The sequence below is a fragment of the Penicillium chermesinum genome, assembly GCF_028974085.1.
Source record: "Penicillium chermesinum strain IBT 19713 chromosome Unknown utg000003l:1.0-5111272.0:1.0-5115320.0, whole genome shotgun sequence".
In the NCBI taxonomy this organism is placed as follows: Eukaryota; Fungi; Ascomycota; class Eurotiomycetes; order Eurotiales; family Aspergillaceae; genus Penicillium; species Penicillium chermesinum.
In genome coordinates, this window is record NW_026695313.1 from 4,657,311 (window position 1) to 4,679,347 (window position 22,037).

The window sequence follows — 22,037 nt, forward strand, 5'->3', positions numbered from 1 at the left end:
AGACCCTAGAGCCCTGGGATATTCAGGTGTCCTTTCCCTGCGTCAAGTGTTTTACTGCCTCGGTCAAAATAGCCACCTGCTCTTGTAATTGTCGCACCTGGAGAGCTGTGCTGTCAATTTTGATATCTGGAGTTGATTGCTGCACTTCTTCCTTCCATGTATCGTCCAGATCGAAATTAACCTCATCTGCAACGTATTCCCACTCTTGTCGATCTCCTTCGTCATCTTCACCATGGCGACGATTCCACCTGATCTGCTCGGCTTCACGAGTCTCAACCCAAGCGGTGAGTAGCAGAAGAGGAGAGTATATGACTACCATGACAATGTCGTTGAGTTTTGCGTAGTTCTTTCTCGAAAGCCACCATTCAAATGGAGCACTGACAAGCAGGATTTCAATCAGATTGAAGGCTTTGAATAGGATTAGCTACGCGGCTCAAGAAAAAAGGGAAAGAACACAGGCTTACGTGGGATAAACACATTCTCGTCTGGAGCACGGACAAACTGCATGGTTTTTTGGGCAAAAGTTGCCATGTATTCGTCTGTGGCGTTGCTCGAAATGTCCTCATATGCACTGTTATAGAGTGCAATGAGGATATTCAACAGAACTGAAGAGAGTCGTTAGGCCTTGTTTTAGATAATCGTGAAAGTACCAAGGTATGGGCAGGGCTACAGTAGAAGACTCTAACATACCAATCATGATAATGAAGTTGAAAACATAATAGAGGATGATGCCAAAGGGGAACGCGAAATCTTGGAAGATCTCGAATTCAGGGCTTTGCATGACGCTATTTGCCATCCCCTGGATGATGAGACGGACGATATCCGCATCCTGGTCAACTTGAGCCATGCCAATGAAGCCCTGGAAAAAGCCAGCGAGGACGACAAATAGTAGCGCGAAGAAAATTAAACTCTCTTTCATCATAACTCGAAGGACCACGAACATAGCACCGAAGAAGCGGAAAGTGTCCAGGTAGAGCATCATGCGCATCCAGAACATCGGACCCGTGAAAGCCAGGAAGTTGTAGCTCAGTCCATTGAAGAACTGGCGCTCTTCGTCATGAATGGAAGGCGAATGGGCCAATGCCACCACACGTAGAACGAATGAAACAGAAAGCAGCCCGTAAAGAGTGCAATTGAAGGCGTTCCAGAACTCGAGGTAGTTCCAGCCAACCTTCCACAGCTTCACAGTTTCATCGCAGATGAAGGCAAATGTCATACCGTAAAGAATACATTCAGCCGTGTCGAGGTCGCCTGTTGGATTAACCGTGTTGATAACGGCCGTATAAAGACCAAGGTAGATCAAAGAGAAGAGGATCTGGCAGATATTCTGGTAGAGGGGGGTGCGCATTCTGTCGGGATGAAAATGGACCCAATAGCTGTCGTTGGATTTCTCGCCATATTCCACGAAATTGGTCGGGTTTCCCTCTTCCTGAGTGATCCACCCATACCAAAGATACTTGATACATTTTTGGTACCCCGCAGAGCTTATAATTTTCAGAGCATGAAGATCGACGGACCATTCAATGACATTTAAAGGCATTGTTTCAACCCCGTCGCAGAAAATCGAGTACCGCTTGAGCAGAACATTCTTAAGGAGGTAAGCCTGGTCCTCTTCGGTCTCAATACTGCATATATAATTAGAAGGATTCCAATTGAATGATTAAGGGGCCGCAGGAGAGGTGCGTACATCCGCTTAGCTATGACCTCGCATGCCACAGCTCGAACATGATGAAGGTCCGCATCCCACAGCTCAACATTGGATTGAATCTGGAACCACCTGATACAGACCAAAAGGCAGTAGACGATACAAGCTTTGTACTCCTCGCCGCCAGCTCGCTTGGCAGTCTCCACGACCTGCGGCGTGATGAGGCGGCTATTCGGGTCGGTCAAGACGCTGTCTTCAACCTCGCAAGGAACCACTTGCTCAATTTGATACTTCAATCGCAATGCGACTTTTGCAATTTCCTTTGAAGAGTCAGATGGGATATTTTCATCAGCGATATACGCGGGAAGAACTGAAACTAGTTAGTCGGTACACACAATCGCTAGTGCTCATGACGTACGACGACGGCGCTCGACTTGCATGCGGTGACGCGCGTGACGCCCATCAAAGCGGAAGAGATCGCGCCAATGGCCCATCTCTGAAGAAGCAATTACCCCAAAAGAATTCCGTAGGTGGTATCAGGGTCGGTTCTCAGGTCTCACAGTGCGGAGGGGGGATGTCCTGAGGGTCTTGGGGCAAGGGACACTGGGAAGTCCAAGCGCGCAGCCCCCGCTAATCTGCTTAATCTGGGCAACTTCCAAGGTTGACCGAAATCTGCGACCAAACCTAATCTGACATTTACTTGACAGCAGGTCCACCTGTTGACAGGGTAAAGGTTAAGCATACTAATTTAATGCCTGACATTGTAACGACTGGGCCTAGATCATTGAGCTTCAAAAAAATGTAGTCAAGGTTACTCGTAGGAACTTCGGTACGTTAGGTGTACGTATATACATCAGAACTGACAGCTCGTGCTTGTCCAAACGTCCGAAGAAGATGGTCAAGGCAAAGCTTGAAGGCCTTCACCGATCGACCCATTGCACTTGTTGGTGAATAGATCCGCCCCCCCCCCCGGATTGATGGTGCATGCGACTGCTTTTTCGATAAGAAGAAAGCAGGTTCGGACTTGCAGCCCTGTCCGGCGGCACAGTTAAGCCATCAACCCCCTTTTGTCATTGATCGCGTAAACGTGCATGAATTTTCTCTATCCGTTTTTACCCATTTCCTCCTCGGTTGGCGCCTTGGACACAAGTGGACAATGCCGATGTACGCCGGGTCGCATTTCCACCCTAGGGTATCATCCTTTACGCGGGCACACCCTCGTCACTCTCTGACTCGCTCTCGTCTCCACTGACCTCCTGGTTCTCGCGCTCGCGCTTCTCCATAAGTTCCTGGAGAATAGCATCGTCGTGCTCGGTAACAGCCTTAGGAGCCATCTTAACGATGAGGTTACCACCGGACGCACGGATCTTTGTTCCAATGTTCTCAATCGCAGCTTCGAGTTGTTGAATTCCAAGGGTCTTGTCGAGACATTGGCTGGTCAGGACGTAAAGAGGAGGGGCCACAAGCTTAACCTTGATCTGGTTCTCAGGGGAGTTGTGGGCTTCAGCGGTGCGAAGGGCATCCTTAACGGCGTCGATACCCTCGTAGCCAAAGCAGCTAACCTCGATATCGGCACGAACTTTAGTAGGAGCGGGAGTCAGCTTCTTGCTGATGTACTGCAGCAGCTCCTTCTTCACGACTTCGGTGGGGAATTCGACCTCATTCCAAACATCGGGGTTACTATAGTTTCGAGATCAGTATCGATGCATTACATCTCCAAAACGAAGAAAAAAAAAGACATACGTGATGGCGATCTTGAAAGCATCGTGGGAGTGGCCGTATTTCCGGTTCAGTGGCCAGGCAATCTGCTGGTAAAGCTCCTCCAGTGGAGTTTGGGTGGCCTCAGCCACATGGCGCATGATGGAGTGCACTGCTTTGCTCTTGTTGTATCGTTCCTCGCACTTGATGACATCCTCGGGGGGAGACACGACGCTTTGACAAATCGATGTAACCTGTAAATCGCATGAATCAGACTTGGCGCCCAACTTGTATCGAACTTCGCGTCTGTCTTACCCTTCTCCTTGTCGACACGAAGGACAATAACGACTTCGTTGCGACCGATACGAATCAACTTTTGGATACTGCGAATACGTCTTCGGGAGAGTTCAGAGAGAAGAATCATGCCGTCAATGTTGTCGTACTCGAGAAGCTTCACGTAGGCGCCCATCTCGGCAATCTGCCCAATAAATTTCGTCAGCCAACAGAACAATCGAGCCCTCCGATATGCTCAAGACATCATACCTGCTTGACATTGACCATGACATAGCTGTCCACCTCGGGATACTTCTCCTCGTAGAATCGGCAATTTGTTAACGACATTTTGGCGGGGTTGCGCTCTGATTTTTCTCGGTGGTGCGCTGGGGGGAATATAGGACTAGTGAGGCGACAGTCCAAGGGACAGCGACTGGATCGAATGAAAGGAAAGAGGACCGAGAAGGCTCCAAAGAGGACTGAGGGCTGAAAGAAGCGTCGTTGGGCGGAGGCACAGTCGCTTCAAATCGCTATTGTGGCGGGCACAAAACCCACATCGGGCACGTGAGTCTGCCATAGTCGCACGTGACTTATCGAATACTCACCGCCTCCGCTAATCGGCTATTTTATGTACATATGTGAGAACAGATGACACATCATGCATAAAAGATGCGATAATATGCCGCACGAAGCTAAAGCATGTATATTTAGCTGAATACTCATGTCACAAATGTTGAAGCAATGCGCAGCTATCTAACGATTTGTCCATCCGAGAGACTTCTTGAATTTACTTTCTCTGAGCGACCCTTTCAACGCCATCGTCAAGAAGCTATGGTGGGGTCGATCTACAAAAAGATCGAATGATAGCCGTTCCGTGTCCGCTAATCAGCTTCCGAGGCCACCGCCCTTCTTAACTGCCCAGTCTAGTTTCCAATTGACTCTTTCATCCCCTCATAATTTTGACTCTCACTGATTCGTCCTCGCGACGAGGGCATCGGTGCGCCCTTCTTGTGTATTTTGGCTGGCCCTGAATTCAGCACGAGCACCATGTCTAACCAAAACTTGGAGCCTGGCTCCGTAGACGAGGCTAGTGTTCTGCGCAGCCGCTTGTCTGACATCTTCAGCTCAAGATTCTCTGCAGAAACCGGCCCCAGCCGCCGTGCCGAGCAGAACACCCGAGGGCTGGGTATTACAAGCGAACCTGATGTGAGAACCCGTCTGTTGGAGTCGTACGAACGGTCAGACCCGGTGTGCGGAGAAAGACGCTGTAGCCATGGCACTTTCTCCCCACGGATCGAGACTGCTGAGACGCCAACCTACTTGGGATTTACGACTTCAAACAATAATCATGGAAACTATGAAGGAGGAAACACAGGTGCATCATCGAATTCCTTCGGAGGAAATGGCCGGCCTGGATCGGATCCAGGTTCAGAGCACTTGTCCCAAATGAAAGCATCTTTATCAGCCTTGTCCATGAACGAGTCCAAAAAATTGTAAGTTGAGATTGCCCGGATGAGCGAAAAAGATACCATGTACACCCGAAAACGGATTCCTGACTCGGATCGAATATTTACAGATACATCTCCTATTATATCCCTTTTTTCAATTGGATTAGCCAATACCGCTGGTCTTATCTTCGAGGAGACTTTGTCGCGAGTCTTACTATTGCTTCAATCTATATTCCTATGGCTCTTTCCCTGGCAGCTAATTTGGCACATGCGCCTCCAATCAATGGATTGTATTCATTTGTGATACACCCTTTCATCTACGCCATACTGGGAAGCTGCCCACTTCTGGTTCTTGGGCCCGAAGCAGCTGGTTCTCTTCTGACAGGAGCTATCGTCAAACAAAGTACACACCGTGGCGAAGGGGGTGAGCCTGATAATATGGAAAGTTCTCTGGTGATCGGGATAGCAACCGCTATGACTGGAGCTATGATCCTTGCAGCTGGCTTAACTCGGCTTGGGTTCTTGGATAATATGCTGAGTAGACCATTTCTGAGAGGGTTCATCACGGCCATTGGGTTTGTGATTTTTGTGGACCAGCTCATTCCTGAGCTCGGACTCGGTGAACAGGCTTCTGACACCGGCTCTAACCATGGAACCACAGTTGAGAAGTTGGTTTTTGTTTTCCGCTATGCCCGGGAAAGCCATGCCCTTACGACGATCGTCTCTCTCGTGAGCTTTTCAATCATCATGCTGTTTAGGTTTGTGGTCATTTGCCATATTGGAAGGAATACACTGACATATCACAGGGAGCTGAAAAAGAGGCTGGTACCGCGTTTTCCTCAAGCAATCTACTTCCCCGACCGGTTCTTGGTCGTTGTCATATCTGCCATCTTAGCCTGGCGTCTGAATTGGGAAGAGAAGGGACTAGAGCTGCTTGGCCATACTGAAATCAGCTCTAGTCAATTATTCGCATTCTCGTGGCCTTTCAAATTCAGCAACATGTCTTATATTCGCTCTGCCATGAGCAAGGCTTTCATGATCACGCTCCTTGGATTCTTTGAATCCTCCGTGGCAGCCAAGGGACTGGGGGATGATGCTAGTCCTGATGGTATACAAGACATGCAGACAAGCGCCAACCGAGAAATGGTAGCTTTGGGCGCTGCCAACCTCATAGGCGGCTGTTTCATGGCTCTTCCGGCGTTTGGCGGATACGGTCGAAGCAAGCTCAGTGCTCAAACTGGAGCCCGTTCCCCAATGAGCAACATCTTCGTCAGTCTGCTCACGCTGATTAGCATTCTAGTGCTTTTGCCGTATCTGTACTACCTTCCGGTTCGTGTATTCCCATCAAAGCTTGGCCACAGGTCTTTGCTAATCCTTGAATAGAAAGCCGTTCTTTGCTCGATGATCTCCGTTGTCGCATATACATTGGCCGAGGAGTGCCCGCATGATCTTATCTTTTTTTTCCACCTCCGCGGCTGGGCCGAGCTCTCCTTGATGTTCCTCATCTTTGTCTCTACCATATTCTATTCACTTGAACTAGGTATGGCCATCGGAATTGGGCTCTCGGTGATCATCCTCATTCGCCACTCCACGCAACCCCGAATCCAAATCCTTGGCAAAGTAGTATCTGGCTCCGGGACACGTTTTGAGAACGCTGAGCAGCAGCCCGACAACGTTGAGTTCATCGAGGGTGCTTTGATTGTCAAAATCCCCGAGCCTCTCACATTTGCCAACACCGGTGATCTCAAAAACCGTCTTCGCCGTCTCGAGCTCTATGGATCCAGCAGGACGCACCCGTCACTTCCTCGTCAGCGGCCAGCCGAACACAATAAAAACATCATCTTCGATGCTCATGGTGTTACAAGTATCGATGGGTCGGGAACCCAGGTCCTATGGGAGATCGTGCGCGCGTACACAGCGAAAGGCACAAGACTCTTTTTCTGCCGGCTGCCTAACTCGAATGTATTCCGCATGTTCGAGCGGAGTGGCATCGTGGAAGAGTGCGGGGGCTTGACGCACTTTGTCCCCAGCGTTGACGAGGCACTGCGTTTGGCAGAAACAGAAGAATATCTCGATCAAACTTAAGGGTCAAGTTTGAGTCTTCTACTCTTCTGTAGAGGAATCTGGTCAATATGTGGCCAAAAAAAAAAGAAAAGAAAAAACTTTCAAAAAAACTTTCAACAAAATTTGACTAACTTGATGATGCCATGTCCAATATTCAGTTATCGCATTCCGGGGTTCAATTCTATCTTCACTGTCGAAACCGTATATTTTCCGGTTTCAGTTGGCAAAGTTGGCGCAGGACTATTGCGTGGTATGGCATGCACCATACCACCGCAGACTTCTTGATCTTTCGCAAGTGGGACTCTTGCTTTTCAAGTAATCTCAGGGAGATAAAGATCAATATATATTTCTTTTGCATTTTAAAGAATATCTTGCAATACTTGTTAGCGTGTTCCAGGGAATGCTTTCGCAAATTCGTCCAATCTTTAGGCAGCGGCTAGTCAGTCTCCAAGGGTAGAGTATTGAAAGCGATGCAGAACCACGAATGGTTGCACTGAAAGAACTTGTGATATCATTGCTAAAATTTATCCATATTTACAGGAGAATACGAATTGGAATACAAGGCGAGCATCGATCTGGATAAGGTATTGAATAAGACTCCGATGATAAATAATCCATGGGCTGTGTCTCCATTTGGTTAGCAACCTTGGAAACGAGGGGAGGATTTGTCAGGCACTTTGGGAAAGGGCCGGGGCTTCCACAGGCTGAATGGTTGCGCGGGGTTCGGTTTTTCTCTCCAAGATAAAACTTCCGCCTCGCAGACAAAAGTCACTCCTTTGTCGAAGTACGATAGGCAATCTCGCATTCCCCCTTTTTTTCTCTTCCCACGGATCAGCACCATGAAGTTGATCCTCTCTACTTCGTAAGTGCCCCGCCGCGCCACGCGGAACCTGCAAACCGGAGATGGACCGATGCTCAATGATAAGGTACTAATTGTCACAGAAACCTGATGCAGGGCGGTCGCCCGTCAGTGATCCGCCAGCCACTTTCTCAAAAATCGAATATAGAATTGATCACGTCGCTGCGCGCGAACTTCCTTGCGTCGCAACAATTGGCGACCGGCCACCAATCTAACGGATCCAACGGCGATGCGAACGGATCGCAGAACACAGTGCAAGACTATAAGGCATGGACCGCGGAGCGCGACGGAACCCTCTACATTCCTGCACTGGACTCCGCCCAGTCCGGGCTATCGGAGGAGCGGTCGCAATACGATATCACCGTGAAGCTATTCTACTTGCCAGGGGTTCCCGTATCTAGGAGATGCGCACACACAAGGGAGGCGATTGATCTGGTATTAAAGGAACTACATGTGACGTCTATCGACCTGCTGATTGTCTCGTTCCCGGGAATCCTGTTCGACGCAGATGATGACAGCGAGGAGGAAGAAGCGGGGAAACCGGACGACTTCGACAGTATAGTGCAGACATGGTCAACCCTAGAGTCGCTACACGCTGAGGGCATGATTTCCCAGCTGGGTGTGGCTGAGTTTGGCAGCGAACGACTCGCGCGGTTCCTGCCCCACACTAAGGTCAAGCCCTCGGTGGACCAGATCAACTTAAAAGACTGCTGCGTCGTGCCGAAATCCTTGATTCTTTATGCCAAGCAAGAACAGATCCAGCTCCTGACACATAACGATTGCAATGACATCCTCCCCGTCGGAACGACGCGGGAACTGCTCGGTCCAGGTGACAAGGGTGCGGGCATTCTTGCATCGGCCCCAAATAGCCCCGATGGCATCCAAGGAGATGTCGAGCCCCAGTGGGTGGTGAAATACACAGCCGTCGTCAAGGACCGCGGCGTGGTAGAGAATAAGGGTACTTTGCTCTTGCAGATGTTGGCACATGCGTCAAAAGCCGGTCATGAAAGAGAGATAAGCTTGGACATGCATAACCCGGCATCTTCCAGGGAGGACCTGCGCCGGAATTCTACCTCGATATATATACCTTCGGTACCCGTCTTGGCCCTCTATCATGATTCCAGCGAGGCGTTTCATTATTCGTTTGTGCATGAGACAGGAACTCTTATCGCATATCCGGCTCGGTTAACCCAGCATGCTGCGCTTGCGGCCTCTCATCCGTACATCCTCCAATCTCTTTAGCGTAGATGTAGCGCCCTTGTAGCTTTCACGGTATCCCTGTAGCAGCGCATCAAAAAGAGCTTCCGAGCGCGGATGCGTGCTCCCAATCGCCCGCTCAAGCACGTACAAGTCGACCGCGCGATCCTCATCCTGCGTGCTCTGCGACGCAAGACCGAGATCAATGATGACGATCTCCCCCCTCCATAGAAGCCCCATTGGGGTCCACATCTCCGCTCCCTGTAGACGGGGGTCGCAACATGAGATTGCTAGTCGTTAAATCTCCATGCGTAATCCCAGCCTTGTGCAGCAAGCCAACGGCCGCCCCCATCCGGTTCAGCAGATCGCGCACGCGATCTTCTTCGCGGGCACGCTGAGCCTCATCCAGTGAGCTGCTGTTTTGCTTCATCCATGCCTCCCACTGCTCCAGAACCACGCGCACAACAGGCCCTTCAATCCATTCCATCAGCAGCCAAGCTCCACCCCACCCACTGTCGCCGCCCTGGCCTTCCCAGTCCAGCGCGAGGAGGGCGGGGACCTTCACGCCTTCGCGGATGAGCTTCACCAGACATCGGGCTTCTTGGACTATGCGTTGGCGGGTGAGTTTCCGGTCGAGAATTGGATGGCGGTATGGTTTGGACGGGCGGATCTTGAGGGCGGCGGGGATGGAGGGGTCGAGGGAGACCGTTTTGTAGAGGTGGGCTTCGGCGCCTTGGGTGAGAAGGGTTGGGGCCGGCTGGGTGAAAGAGAAGGGGGAGGGGAGAGGTGGAGGCTTATAATCTGCCATTTTGAGAGGTGGTAAGATGTCAATGGGGGCTTCAAGTTGGAGAGAAAATTGAAGAAAATGTTGCGCGGATTGATGGGCCCCACTTTGGGATAGAGCCACCATGGGAGTCGATGTACAGCTCTGGCTTTAATGAGCCTGCCCTTTTTATTTTTTATTTCCAACTGGGTTTCAGGTGATATAACTTTCCGGTCATTAATTAGAGCATTTGATGGATATTACTGGAATAGTTGTGTCCTGGTAGTGTGCGACAGTAGGGGCATGTACAGGACCATTGACTTTATTCCTAACAAGCAATGTAAATGTCCATGGATATGACCAGGTGGGGGAAAAAAAAGGGATAGCTCTGCTCTGTAATTCGTTTTATCACAAAGTGTGCTGGACTTCCACGGTCGAAGACACGCCTTCTGCAGCAAGCGCTGAAATGGCCGACGGCCTCGCAGCCACAGAAATTGCCAAACTGGTGTATTTGGGATATAAAGCCTCCAGATCCCAGTCAAAAATAAGCCTAGCCCATCGATAGAAGACAAATAGGAAAGCATCGACGGCAGTAAAGCGGCTACCAACTGCATATTCCGAGTCTCCCTGTAGTCGACCTTCAATAGCTTCAAAACAATTCTGTATCAATGCTTTGCCCTTCGCTTGCAGCTCCTTATGATGCGCGGCATTGTCCGAAAACCGTGCTGGTCGTAGCAGGAGTGCGAAGGCGTTTCCGTGAAGAGTTCCCGATAGCCAAGCAAGCCATTCCATCACATGCGCTGCCTCGATGGTGTTTGGTTTTCCCATAAGCTGCTTGTCAGGAGCAAGACCCGAGATTGCTGTCATGATTGCCGGGTTTTCGGTAATCAATGTGTCTCCAATGAGGAGGACAGGAATTCTGGCTTTTGGGTTCAAAGCAAGGAGCTCAGGCGAGAATTTGCCAACTTGTTCTTTCCGAAGGTTGAATTTCGCTTTTATCTCATGCAGAAGGATATGCGGGGCCAAGGAGCAGGCTCCGGGGCTATAAATGAGCTCAATATCAGACATGGTAGACAGTTGGCCTAGTTTTATGCCACTAGGGAATAATATTGGATATCAAAGTATTTCCGACTTTGACGTTCTAGGAGGGGCCTTTTGTAAGCGAAAGAGACTTATTGCGCAATCATGTGAAATCCAACCCTCTACTGCAAAGCTGACGAAATCCTACGGGAATTGCTCAAAAGCTGTGCGAATTAGTTCGTGCACCGTCGAAATCTGACTTGACCGAGGGCGGCGTCAAGCAGGAGCATCCGACCGCTGCAAGAACCTCCGATGGTCGACAGTCATTGGCTGAGATAATAAACCCTGTAGTGGGGCTGGCCGAATGTACAGAAAACTCAGAAGTAGCATGGCTTGTTTTAGTTCAAGGCACGAAAGTTGGTACTCATCATTTAGGTATAAGACAATAAGGCGGGGGAGGTTTTGGGATAAGGTGTCTAGACTCATTGGCATTCCCTGCGGAGAGGCCCGCCCAGGTATTAAGCCAGATTAAACAGCTATAAGCCACTGGCTCTATCGGTACAAGAGCCGCGATGGGTTCTGAATTCCGGAGTCAAGATATTACCCTCAGTGAAGATATGTTGGCTCATATGACTGGCCGGCTGTTCATCCTGGATCTGCCACATGGTAGCATCCAGCCAAATTAGGGACGGGTGTGATGCACAGTCTCAAAAAAGTGGTTAGCTGGGCTCATAGGTCCCTACTGAAGATTGATTTCCACGGCAACATCCAAAGGAACAACCCTAGCCCTCAAGTCACATCGCCTCCGCAAGCACTGGTTCGTCGCCAGCCTCATTAGCTCCGGGTATTAAATCAAGAGAACCACCATGTGGTTTATCCAGGCTCTTTGCTAAAGTGAGCAAGCGGAATATTCCAGAGAAGCTTCAGAACAGACCTTGGAATTCTCCGGCCTAGATACTGATCTCAAAGTCCTGCCACCCTGGAGGGTCTTAGGGGACGCAACGGTTTGATATCCTCCCTGGAGCTTATCTCTTGTACAAAGGCTATGGGATATGCGAATATCATCAGGCTAGAAAGTGAATGGGGAAGAAAGCGGGAGGAGAGGGGGAAAAAAAGAATGACCTCGACGTGACTTGAACACGCGACATTCAGATGAATTCCAATTCCGAGAACTAAACCTCGAAAGAGAACCAATCTCAATTGGAATCTGACGCTCTACCAACTGAGCTACGAAGCCTGATAAGTGGTCAGCGGATGCAAATTATGCGGGTGAAGCCTGCATTCTTCTTACTGTGTCTGTCACTTGCCGCCACTCAGTTATGCCGTATTTCACCGCCTCCTAACCTACAAAGTTCGCTCTCTGAGCGCGTGTAATTGTCGTTAGGAGGTCGCTGAAGGAGGGCTTGGGGTTATGGTTTCTGTTGCATTTCTCTTTTTTTTCCCCCTTATCTAGCTCGAGCTCCTCATATGTTGGAAGCAATATTCCTTCGTTCTAGTAGCTGTTAACCTCCATGACACGCACAGAGAAATTTTCCATATTACAGTACAACGATAAAACAAAAAAGTTACGACTAAATACAGTTTTAGCATCATGGATGATAGAAATCGGTCAATCCTAACTTGATGGCTTCGTAGCTCAGTTGGTAGAGCGTCAGATTCCAAATTTTCCGAGACTTCCGTCTTGGAATTGGGATTCATCTGAATGTCGCGTGTTCAAGTCACGTCGAGGTCATTCTTTTTTTCCTTTTTTTTCCTTTTTTTTCCTTTTTTCCCTCCGACTTAATCTTTGTTGGTCTCACTTCCTAGTAAACTTATTGTATATTGTCTTTTGTCTTTCTTAGCAATTTTAAGAGACAGAAAAGGAAGCCGACGAATTCCAAGGATCAAAGCCTTCATTGATAGATTGCCATCGAAGCGATGTTGGAATGCCCTTAATCTGATAACTATCGGATTCTCTTTAGTCCGTAGGTGGATCGATTCAGCGCAAGTGGAGTAGGGACCAAAGGGCCGCTCCGCATCCATGTTGGAACCTAACTTGAGACAGGTCCCCGGATGAACCTCCTTATGAAAGGAATCAGCCTGTTTAGCTGAAAGGCTGAGCCTTGGTCTTTGTTCAAGCGGAACCCTACCGTGAACTCCCCATCGAGTACCATCTTCTTGCATGGTCAACTGGTGCCAACCAAATCTGGTAACCCTCCCAAATCTATTGATTTGTAAATCGAAGCGATGTTGTGCTGATTGAGCTGCTAAGTTGATCTGTTTTCTTGATTTCCACTTACGACTGTGATAATGTGATATGTTTGTAGACTTCGAGAAACAGTCGACTTTGAAATTATGTCGGGTGCCTTTGCGATAAGTCCTTCATAGCTGTCTTGGAAGAAATCGATACACTAATCAACATATCACTCAATAAGATCTGTGGCTGAGTTTTCGGGGTCGATCTTTACCAGGGGGGTTTTAGATAGTTCTGTAGTTGCGGGCTCGTTTTCGTATATAGGTAAAGATGTCTTCGGAAACGCGAAAGGTGTGAGATTTTAGCGTGACTGACACCATATTTGGCCGTAGCGTAAATAATAGCGCATGCACTATATGAAAGATCAGCGTTGGTTTACGATTTGAACCTACTTTAGTTCCAACCCGACGCATATTGACAGAGTTGGGATGGTTCGAACAAAGATGATTTGTTTATGTGGGCGGGTCGGCCGCCAATTGTACGTCAGAGGCGCAGTACCCCGCAGGGCTATGGTGCTGGGGCTAGTTCTGAAACGGGCAGCAAGTGGCAGCTTTCATTGGCATGACTTATCTTCCAGGAAGGGGCATCGTTGCGACTGTCGGAATATATACTCTGTATATAACCTGGGATTACTGTACCTTACTTTCCAGAAAAAGGCATTCTTGCGACTGTCCGAATATATAAACTGGCGTCGTACGCATAGGTTCCCCATGACTTGTCCTAGTACAAAATCGAAAATGGCTTCTGAATTACACAGTTCTGTCGACCCCCAAGAGTGCTCTGAGGAGAATAACATATCAGAAGGAGCCGACTCAGCAATTGCCTCTTTCATAGAGAAAAACTCGAAACTTCCCAAAGCTCCTTCTTGCGAACGAATTCCCTGCCCTGTCGTTATCCCCCAGCGACGACCCGGCAACAAACAGCGAGGGTTCATGAAGGCGTATGCTCCAATACTATCCCAGAACGGCATCAGCCAAGAACACTTTCATGATTTCATCGACGCTTTGAACAAAGCAGTTCAGTCCTCTAAGTGGATTGCCGCTGTACAAATTGCAGCATTTGGGGCCGGATTCGTGCCAAATCAAATTTCCATGGGCGCGACAGCGGCGGTGCAGATAGTATCGGCCGTCGCTGCAAAAGCACAAATACGATGGAAGTAAGTTGATTGTGACGTCTTCCGAACATGAAAATTAACTGATGTCCTTTCGCTAGGGTGAACTCTTTCATAGATAGAGCCAATCGAGAACTATTTGCTCCTCGAGGGCTTTATTGCATGATCGTGACATACAACCCTCTCCCACAGCAGGAGCAGGAAGAAATCAATAAGTCGATAAAGAGACCTTCGACCGGCGGGGCCTCCGGATCATCTCGAGTCAAATGGCCGCAAAAAATCAGGGAAAATTTACGCGACCCCTTCTCTGTTACTACGGAAGGAGAGCAAAACTTGCCCGTCGAGATTGCACCCTTGGTATTCGCAGACGATGAAGATAGGAGGGTTCAAATACAATCCAAGGACAAACCTTGGACCAAGTTGAATGACTACTTTGATAAGCGCGCACGGGCAAGATATGTAAGTTTTCCGCTACATCTAACGGAGAGGCTCCCGCTAACAAATTGGACAGGCCAGCGAAAGTGATCAGGACGCATTATCATCAGCCCCCAATCCCAAGTTCAAACATCGACTCCTTGATCCGAACCACCCGGCGAGCAACGGAGGTCTTCTGGGTTTGATCTCAGGTGGACGTCTGACAAAAGACCCCAAAAAGGCCATGGAAGAAGCCAAAGACATGCTCCAGCAGCAGGAAAGACGCATGATTGAGCAACAAAATAGTCAATTGGAGCATCTCCGCAGTCAGTGCCAAGCCAGGGGCTTCTCCGAACAACAACAGCGTGAGTATGTTGCAGCCTATGAGCTGCAGTTCCAGCTGCAACAAGAGCAGCTACAATCTCAGGCAAAGAGAATGGAAGTGATGCCCAGAAAAATTATGCGGAACATTCTTTATCTCATGGTCGTTAACCTCCCAACCGAGGAAGAAGTCGAGGCAGCTAGAATGGTGACGAAGAAGAATGAGGAAGATGACAATAGCAGTGGAAGCTTAGTCAATATGGTCAATGTGCAGTAATTATTCCTATCTAATAGACTGCAGCAGAGAGCACCCAATCGAACCTGTGAGCAAGTTCACACCTTGAGGTTAGAGACCAGCGCAACGTGTCTTTGATAGTGGTATACTGAGGGAGCGAGAAAAGAGACTGTTGTGGTTTGGGGCTGATGCAGGTCAGGAATAGATCTCCACCGTCGGAATGACCCCCCTCGAATATTTCTACGAAGGATCAAGATGATTGGAAACCAAGTTAATATCTTGACCTACATACCGCCTCACATGGCCTTCTGAAACAAGCAAGCTGGATCTCCTCTTCAGCGGCAACCCTGACTCCTTGGGGTTTGGAGCGTAAGCTTTGACCGTGCACTATCCACACATATAAGGCCCCCTATAAGTATTCGTCCCACTCAAAGGCAGCCAGTCGAATCTTCTCCCGGGGTTGGTTCAGTGCAGATAAGGCCGAGCGTTAACCCAATAGCAATCAATGGCAGTCCATCTAATCCAGTCCCAAAATGCCGACCATACGTTTCCGATGATGCTACAACATACGTCATGGCATCTTTCTGATTCCCGAAGGCTCAAAGAGCCATATGGTGGATGCTGTCTCAAACAAGGTCACATCATGTGAGCAGATATCGTTAGGTCCTGCGAGAGGCTGCTTCCGGACCCAAACTTTGGTGTCTTCAATGTATCTCTGATACATACACGGATATTCATGTGGGCTTGTTCCCAAAACGAATCCATCAATGTTTCAGCATCGACCATTGCGTGCCATGAACGGCATGGTCGAATTAGAATGGCTACACCCGGCTAACAAGTTTAAAGCTAGGAGCATGCATTGAGCCTGGAGATTCTATGGGGCATGCAAAAGTTCATGACGATGGCGCTTGTCTCGTTGAGTTGGATCAGGATGATTTTTGGAACCTAGGGAGTGGGGATTTTATGGGATCACCCATGGCTCTCAATGCGGCCCTAAGAACCTCAGCGACCCTCGAGCTGGGATCGACCAGGGATCGGATGGGATGCAATGCATGGGGGGTCACGGAACTGCAGCCAGTTACATCCATAGCAAATTCGTTGCCAATCAAAAGGAGCCGGATATGCAGAAACGGGCTGTTGGAGCCCCCGCTCGGGGCTTTGAGGAAGTGGGTGCAGAGGAAGCTAAGCCCATCTCGTAAAGTCTGGGAGGGGGCAGGGCTCTAAGCCCCGTTATGACTCAGGCCGCACGGGCACCGTCGGGCTCCTAAAAGGGCTTAGTGGGAGTCGGGGACCCCGAACTGGCTTAGCCGCCCTCGTGAGCCCTCAGATCTCGGGCGCATATACAATGGCAGCCTGCCTCAGGTGGCTCGCGTTCTGTTGGCACGATATTCTTTCCTCACGGTCTCTATCGTCGGCTTCTAGGCCTTCCCAGACCCAATCCATTCCTTCATCAATTCGTTCTTGAAATTTATAGATACCCTAGCGAACCATGGCGTTCGTCCAAGACACCTTCTTCCAAGCTCCAATCGAGGATTGGGTCGATTTTGACCAATTCCTGGATCTTGGCCCTACCTATGGCGATGACCAATCCGCCTCGGCTACCTCTGTCTCCCCCGACATGAGCCTCTCTTACGAGGCGGATATGTTCGGGAATGACCTTCCAGACTTGGGAGATTCCCCTTTTCCCGAGATGGTCAATTATGACCTCCAGCAGCAAAATTTCTTCGCTGGCCAATCCCCAATAATGGGGATGATGGCTGAGCCCACAGAGTCTTTCGATAGCCCGTCCTTGTACGGCTACGGTAACGCATATGACTTCAGAGAACTGGTCGAGGCGCAGGCCGCCACTGATCGTAGAGCGGCCTCAATAAAGGAGAAGCGCCGGGAAGCTGCTATTGCATTGCATCTGCGGCGGCTTTGTGACGCCACTGCATTGGATCTGGACATGTCGTCTGATTCCAACACAAGCTTCTCTTCTCCTTCATGGTCCGAGTACATGCGCGAGAGCATTTCTCCGCAACCATCGTCATCCGGCCCAGAGCAAGCACCTGCAGCGATGCCCTCAGGAAACACAGGCATGGAGATGGTCCTCGACCTCAACATGAATGCCACAACCAACGTTCCTAAAAAGCAAAAGCCTCGCTCCCAGGCTCAAAAAGAAAACTACATCAAAGCTCGAAAGTACGGCGCGTGCGAGAAGCACAAGAAGCAGCACAAGAGAGTGAGATATTATCGACTCTACCGGGATGACGCTAGAACTTTATGCTAATTTTGTCCGCAGTGCAATTGCCTCGAGAAGGCTGCCGCTCGTGCCGGAATGTCCGAAGTTCCACAGACCTCTGCGTTCAGGGAACGACCGCAGACGATGTGGTCCCCGACAATGAGCGTGACAAGCTCGCATTCGGCTGCTTCGCGTTCGTCTGCCGTATTGTTACCTGATACGAACGTCCTAGTAAAACGACCATCGGATGGCCTCGTCAATAGGTCAACGAACAGTTCGTCAGGTCACGACCCGCTGAGCGCACCGACGACGAACCCGCGATTCTCGAAAATCCAAGTCAAATCTCTTCGGAGAGATGTTGGAGCAGATTTACCGACGCTGCCGACGGATTCTCGACAAGTGTCCAGAACGATTTCCAGTGTTCGCGGTTCGCCGGAGCACGATCAGCGATACCGCCTGAAGGCACTTCGTTGTCCAGATCGCACCGAATCGTGCGGTGCACCGGAACACGATCCAGGAAGAGAATCACAGTTCTTCGGTCGCCTTGTCATGTCTACCTCTGTTGGTGACTCAAGGTGGCGCTCTCGAGCACTGGACATGATGCTTCCCGGCTCAGCCTTGAGTGGCATGAGACAACCAGCGGGTTGTAAAACAAGCGACAAAAGCATGAAACGAGGCATACCGAGCGCCAACAGCCTGGAAACTAGAACAACGGCTGTCTCATTGGGAGTCGGAAAGGCTCGCCGCACCGGAATCCCTCAATCGTCGAGCCCTGTGCACACGAGACCGTATGTTCCGTTTGTCGGATTAGGCGAGAGCCAAAAGCGATCTACGACGCTGCCCCACCAAGGAAGCACACTCAGCGGTATCGCCAAGGCCGGAACGCAGTGGTCAAGTGTCCTTCAGGCAGCGCGACTGCGCGTCCACGGGCTGTTCTCTCCTATTGGAGCCAGCGTACCGGCCACTTGTGGAAGAGATGGCTTGCTCGAAGTAGGAACGCCATCCGTGCTCGCCCAAGCTGGCTCGCTGTTCTCAAACGCGCTGCATGCGGTTGCAGGCATATGTCGGCCATATACTTTGGCCTCTGGGCTGGAGACTGTCATGTTCAATTGTCTCGCATTCGCTGGTAGGCAGCTGATGTCTGTTAGACGGCTGCTGAAGACGTCCTCGACAAGCAGTATCCACCAATTGGGCTTGCAACAAGCCTGCCAGTCAGCCTTTCAGCCTTTCTAAGTATAAGATCGAGAATCTTGGGCTTCAATATGTGTACTGTGTGATACCAAAAAAAATTGGAGTTAGGGGTTTGATTTGTTAGATAACGCAAGCGTGTGCCAGCGGCGTTAAGAGCCACCCGCTGATGATTGGGCTAGACTATTAGATCACGATAAAGAATAAAATTTGATCTTTGCCAAACCACAATTCTTTAAGCTAGAGTAAATTCTTTCGGAAATGGAATGGGGTACTTCGAAGTTCTTCAACCGTGTGAGAATTGAAGCCCCGGATTGGTCCCCAACATTATAGCGTCTGGGTGATTTGCCCCACCAACGAACCGCATTGCTTTTTAACTCTGGGGAACCCTACCTAGTAGGATTCATGTTCTGACACTTTGATCTGGGGACCCCTTGCACTTACTATCAGTCACTAAGCGAGTTTCCACTCCATGGCCCAGCCGCAATTCAAGTTCTCCACGGTAACTGGCTTCTTCCTCCAGGATGAGCCCACCACCGACGCCGTCACATTTGACTATGTAGGTTTGCCAATTTACCAAATGCACTCAAAAGCAAAGGAAAGCTCATAAAACTCCCCAAGTCCAAGGAGAACTTTGGCCTCATAGCTGACTCCAATCTTATCTCCACCCAATGGGAGAAATTCAAGCAAAGAATCGAAGACCTAAACGCCCTAGGCGGATCGTCCGTACAATACAAGGTCCTTTTCCTAGGCCGCCACGGGCAAGGCGTGCACAATGTGGCTGAGCAGAGATACGGCAAAGCATGGGATGTAAGTCGGCCCAGTAATTCCCTCACCGACCTGGCATACTCACCGGCTCCAGGATTATTGGTCCAAGCTGGACGGCGACGAATACGGTACCTGGTTCGATGCCCGCCTCACAGATCTGGGGATCTCGCAGGCTGAAACGGCGCGCGCGACATGGAAGCACCAGATGGGGTTTGGTATCCCGGCGCCGCAGTCGTACTATGTTAGTCCGTTGACGAGGACGTGCCAGACCGCGCAAATTACCTTTGAGGGGGTAGGGTTGCCGCTGACGAAGCCCTTTAGGCCGTTGATTAAGGAGGTACGTTGATTTGTTCTCCTGTCTGCATAGCTTACGTTGTCGCGGCAAGAGATAGTTAGTGCTGACCGGTGGATTAGCTTCTTCGGGAGACAATTGGGGAGCATACGTGTGATAAACGATCGAAAGCATCTGAGATCGCGGCGGAGTTCCCGGAATATCGCTTTGAGGCGGGGTTTGATGAAGAGGATCTTCTGTATAGCCCGGACAAGCGAGAGACTGACGAAGAGCGAAATAAGCGCTTTGCTATACTGCTGAACGATATTTTTGCGACCGATGCGAATGTCTATCTCTCGTTGACGGCGCATTCGGGTGCTATCACGAGTATCCTGGAGGTTGTTGGTCACAGACCCTTTCCTTTACTGACTGGAGCGGTAATTCCGGTGATCGTGCAAGCGGAGAGGGCCTGATGGCTTCTTAGATGGTATTTTAGAAACTATGAGAAGCATAGCAAAGCGGATATCTTAGACACTTTGAAGTTGAAGTGTTTTGAGTATGAGGTATATTGTACATGGGTGCCAAGCCCGAAATTTCTAGTACAAATGCAAGCACGTCCAAACTCGCACAGATGGAAGGTGAGAGACAGAAGAAACCACGAGACTCCACCGCAATGTGGAGCTCAAATATAAGTAGTACATATGCAACGCCGATGAAGTGACATATCAGTTCCGCTTACCAGCTGTAGTATTGGTTCTGAGCAGAGATCTTCCGGTCTGGAAGTTGTGTCCAGAGCTGCTCCTTACGCTGGCGGGCAGCCTTGGCCTCTCGCTCCTCCCACTCACGAATGCGAGTCTTTTCTTCCTTCAGGAGAACGGAAAGGCCTGTGGAAGGAGGGCGCAGTTGGTTGATCTGTCCTCGCGCACGGTGGTCCATTCCCTGTCCGTATGGACCTCGGTTAACCCACGCTTGCTGAATGTAGATGGAGGTTGGGTCGTTAATCTTCTTGCGCTCGCCGGATTTGAGGACAACCGTGATGGGCTTGGAAGACTCGTTCTTGTTGTCACTATCCGGAAGGCCCATGCCTGCACGAACCATGGCGACGTTCTTTGCATGTTCCAAATGACCGAGCACATCCTTTGCAGCCTTCTTCTTGCTGAAACGCATCTGGAGGATGGCTTCGTCGATGTTCTTACCCGCAATCTGACGGGCCAAGGGACCGAGCTTCTTGAGGGAGGTCTTGAACCAGTGTGACTTGGATAGCGACTCGCGTTCGGTGCGCATGATCTTGACTTCTTTGGAGACACGTCCACGTTTTCGGACTTCGCGTTCAATCATCTTCTTCTCCCATCGGTATTGGGCTCTTGGGTTGGGGTTCAGCGTGGGCTGGAGGTAGGCTTTGTCACGTTCTTCCAAGGGCACAGCTTCAGTTGCACCGCCCGCTACAGCTCCTTGCTGCTTCTTCTTCTTTGGTGCCGGGCCAGCCATTGAAGGCTCGTCAGCGAAAATCGAGGTCTCCCCCAATGAACCCGGTGTCGGGGCAGTTGGGGTGCGAACAGCCTGGGCCTTCTTGGGGCTGTCTTTTGAGGAACTCCCCGAAAGCCAGCTCTTCACGGAGGAAAAGACCGAGGGTTTCTCAGTAGTGGAATTGTTGTCATTTTGGGCACAGCGAACGGCAGTGGTGGCCAACGTCCGACGGGGAATACACGCGATGCGAGTCTGGGCGGCTTCACGGATAGTTAGCGAGAAGGCCCGAAGAATGGGGACATGAGTTAGAGATTGGCTTACCAGAGCGAACCAGCTGCCCGTATGGATAAAGGGCGCCCATTGTGGCCGTGTAGACAGATTAAGCTGTAGCGGAACAACAACTTGATTTCCCCCAGAAGGAAAAAAGGCGATGTGCCGCGCACTTGGCGGCTCCGCCCGGCCCTAGATTTGCAGCCTGAGGCGGCAATATCTATGCATGTCGCGACTCATGGGTCAGAACAATGAACCCCCCGGAGGACAAGATAGCAGCACCCAAGCTCGGAGAGGCTCCAAACGCCACCGAGAAGAAAACGGCAAAGTAGCCTCAAGCAAAAGTAAAGGAATGGCGCATTCAGTCCGTCCATTTTACGTTCGTTATTCCTTCCACAGCGTCATCTCCACTCAGATCCACTAGCCCTCATCTTCCCTCTTTCAGGGCCTTCAAGTGCTCCCCTTCTTCCATCAACCTTTCCCTTCCTTCCATCCTCCTCCTCTCTCCACCCCTTCCCAGGTGGCTCGCCAGTGGCTTTCTCTTCCCGATCTCTCCTCCGCCCTCTCTACC

The 22,037-nt window shown here is 50.2% G+C and overlaps 10 protein-coding genes across 10 annotated transcripts; 5 read left to right on the plus strand and 5 right to left on the minus strand.

Moving 5' to 3' along the window:
* Window positions 1-22: 22 nt before the first annotated feature.
* Window positions 23-2,139, minus strand: yvc1 (putative potassium ion channel Yvc1; the record flags this gene model as incomplete). Its single annotated transcript, XM_058474022.1, has 5 exons — window positions 23-408; window positions 465-605; window positions 691-1,625; window positions 1,688-2,015; window positions 2,064-2,139. 5 exons carry the CDS (start codon window positions 2,137-2,139, stop codon window positions 23-25), a joined length of 1,866 nt encoding a protein of 621 aa, XP_058333025.1.
* Window positions 2,140-2,847: 708 nt separating this feature from the next.
* On the minus strand, window positions 2,848-3,964 carry N7468_004726 (translation initiation factor eIF2 subunit alpha; the record flags this gene model as incomplete). The annotated part of the gene is made up of 4 exons (XM_058474023.1): window positions 2,848-3,325; window positions 3,389-3,577; window positions 3,643-3,821; window positions 3,887-3,964. 4 exons carry the CDS (start codon window positions 3,962-3,964, stop codon window positions 2,848-2,850), a joined length of 924 nt encoding a protein of 307 aa, XP_058333026.1.
* Window positions 3,965-4,663: 699 nt separating this feature from the next.
* N7468_004727 (SulP family inorganic anion transporter) lies at window positions 4,664-7,149 on the plus strand (the record flags this gene model as incomplete). The annotated part of the gene is made up of 4 exons (XM_058474024.1): window positions 4,664-5,109; window positions 5,193-5,822; window positions 5,871-6,393; window positions 6,448-7,149. 4 exons carry the CDS (start codon window positions 4,664-4,666, stop codon window positions 7,147-7,149), a joined length of 2,301 nt encoding a protein of 766 aa, XP_058333027.1.
* Window positions 7,150-7,967: 818 nt separating this feature from the next.
* Window positions 7,968-9,229, plus strand: N7468_004728 (putative gamma-cysteine synthetase regulatory subunit; the record flags this gene model as incomplete). The annotated part of the gene is made up of 2 exons (XM_058474025.1): window positions 7,968-7,990; window positions 8,071-9,229. The coding sequence occupies 2 exons, from the start codon at window positions 7,968-7,970 to the stop codon at window positions 9,227-9,229; spliced, it is 1,182 nt and encodes a 393-aa protein (XP_058333028.1).
* bud32 (serine/threonine protein kinase BUD32) lies at window positions 9,173-9,992 on the minus strand (the record flags this gene model as incomplete). Its single annotated transcript, XM_058474026.1, has 2 exons — window positions 9,173-9,445; window positions 9,525-9,992. 2 exons carry the CDS (start codon window positions 9,990-9,992, stop codon window positions 9,173-9,175), a joined length of 741 nt encoding a protein of 246 aa, XP_058333029.1.
* A 363-nt stretch (window positions 9,993-10,355) lies between these two features.
* On the minus strand, window positions 10,356-11,015 carry N7468_004730 (glutathione S-transferase GST-6.0; the record flags this gene model as incomplete). Its single annotated transcript, XM_058474027.1, has 1 exon — window positions 10,356-11,015. The coding sequence occupies one exon, from the start codon at window positions 11,013-11,015 to the stop codon at window positions 10,356-10,358; it is 660 nt and encodes a 219-aa protein (XP_058333030.1).
* Window positions 11,016-13,937: 2,922 nt separating this feature from the next.
* Window positions 13,938-15,323, plus strand: N7468_004731 (uncharacterized protein; the record flags this gene model as incomplete). Its single annotated transcript, XM_058474028.1, has 3 exons — window positions 13,938-14,356; window positions 14,413-14,770; window positions 14,823-15,323. The coding sequence occupies 3 exons, from the start codon at window positions 13,938-13,940 to the stop codon at window positions 15,321-15,323; spliced, it is 1,278 nt and encodes a 425-aa protein (XP_058333031.1).
* Window positions 15,324-16,770: 1,447 nt separating this feature from the next.
* N7468_004732 (uncharacterized protein) lies at window positions 16,771-18,735 on the plus strand (the record flags this gene model as incomplete). The annotated part of the gene is made up of 2 exons (XM_058474029.1): window positions 16,771-17,502; window positions 17,563-18,735. The coding sequence occupies 2 exons, from the start codon at window positions 16,771-16,773 to the stop codon at window positions 18,733-18,735; spliced, it is 1,905 nt and encodes a 634-aa protein (XP_058333032.1).
* A 427-nt stretch (window positions 18,736-19,162) lies between these two features.
* Window positions 19,163-20,202, plus strand: N7468_004733 (phosphoglycerate mutase family protein; the record flags this gene model as incomplete). Its single annotated transcript, XM_058474030.1, has 4 exons — window positions 19,163-19,249; window positions 19,312-19,500; window positions 19,553-19,795; window positions 19,873-20,202. 4 exons carry the CDS (start codon window positions 19,163-19,165, stop codon window positions 20,200-20,202), a joined length of 849 nt encoding a protein of 282 aa, XP_058333033.1.
* Window positions 20,203-20,464: 262 nt separating this feature from the next.
* N7468_004734 (mitochondrial 54S ribosomal protein uL22m) lies at window positions 20,465-21,557 on the minus strand (the record flags this gene model as incomplete). The annotated part of the gene is made up of 2 exons (XM_058474031.1): window positions 20,465-21,456; window positions 21,518-21,557. 2 exons carry the CDS (start codon window positions 21,555-21,557, stop codon window positions 20,465-20,467), a joined length of 1,032 nt encoding a protein of 343 aa, XP_058333034.1.
* Window positions 21,558-22,037: the final 480 nt, after the last annotated feature.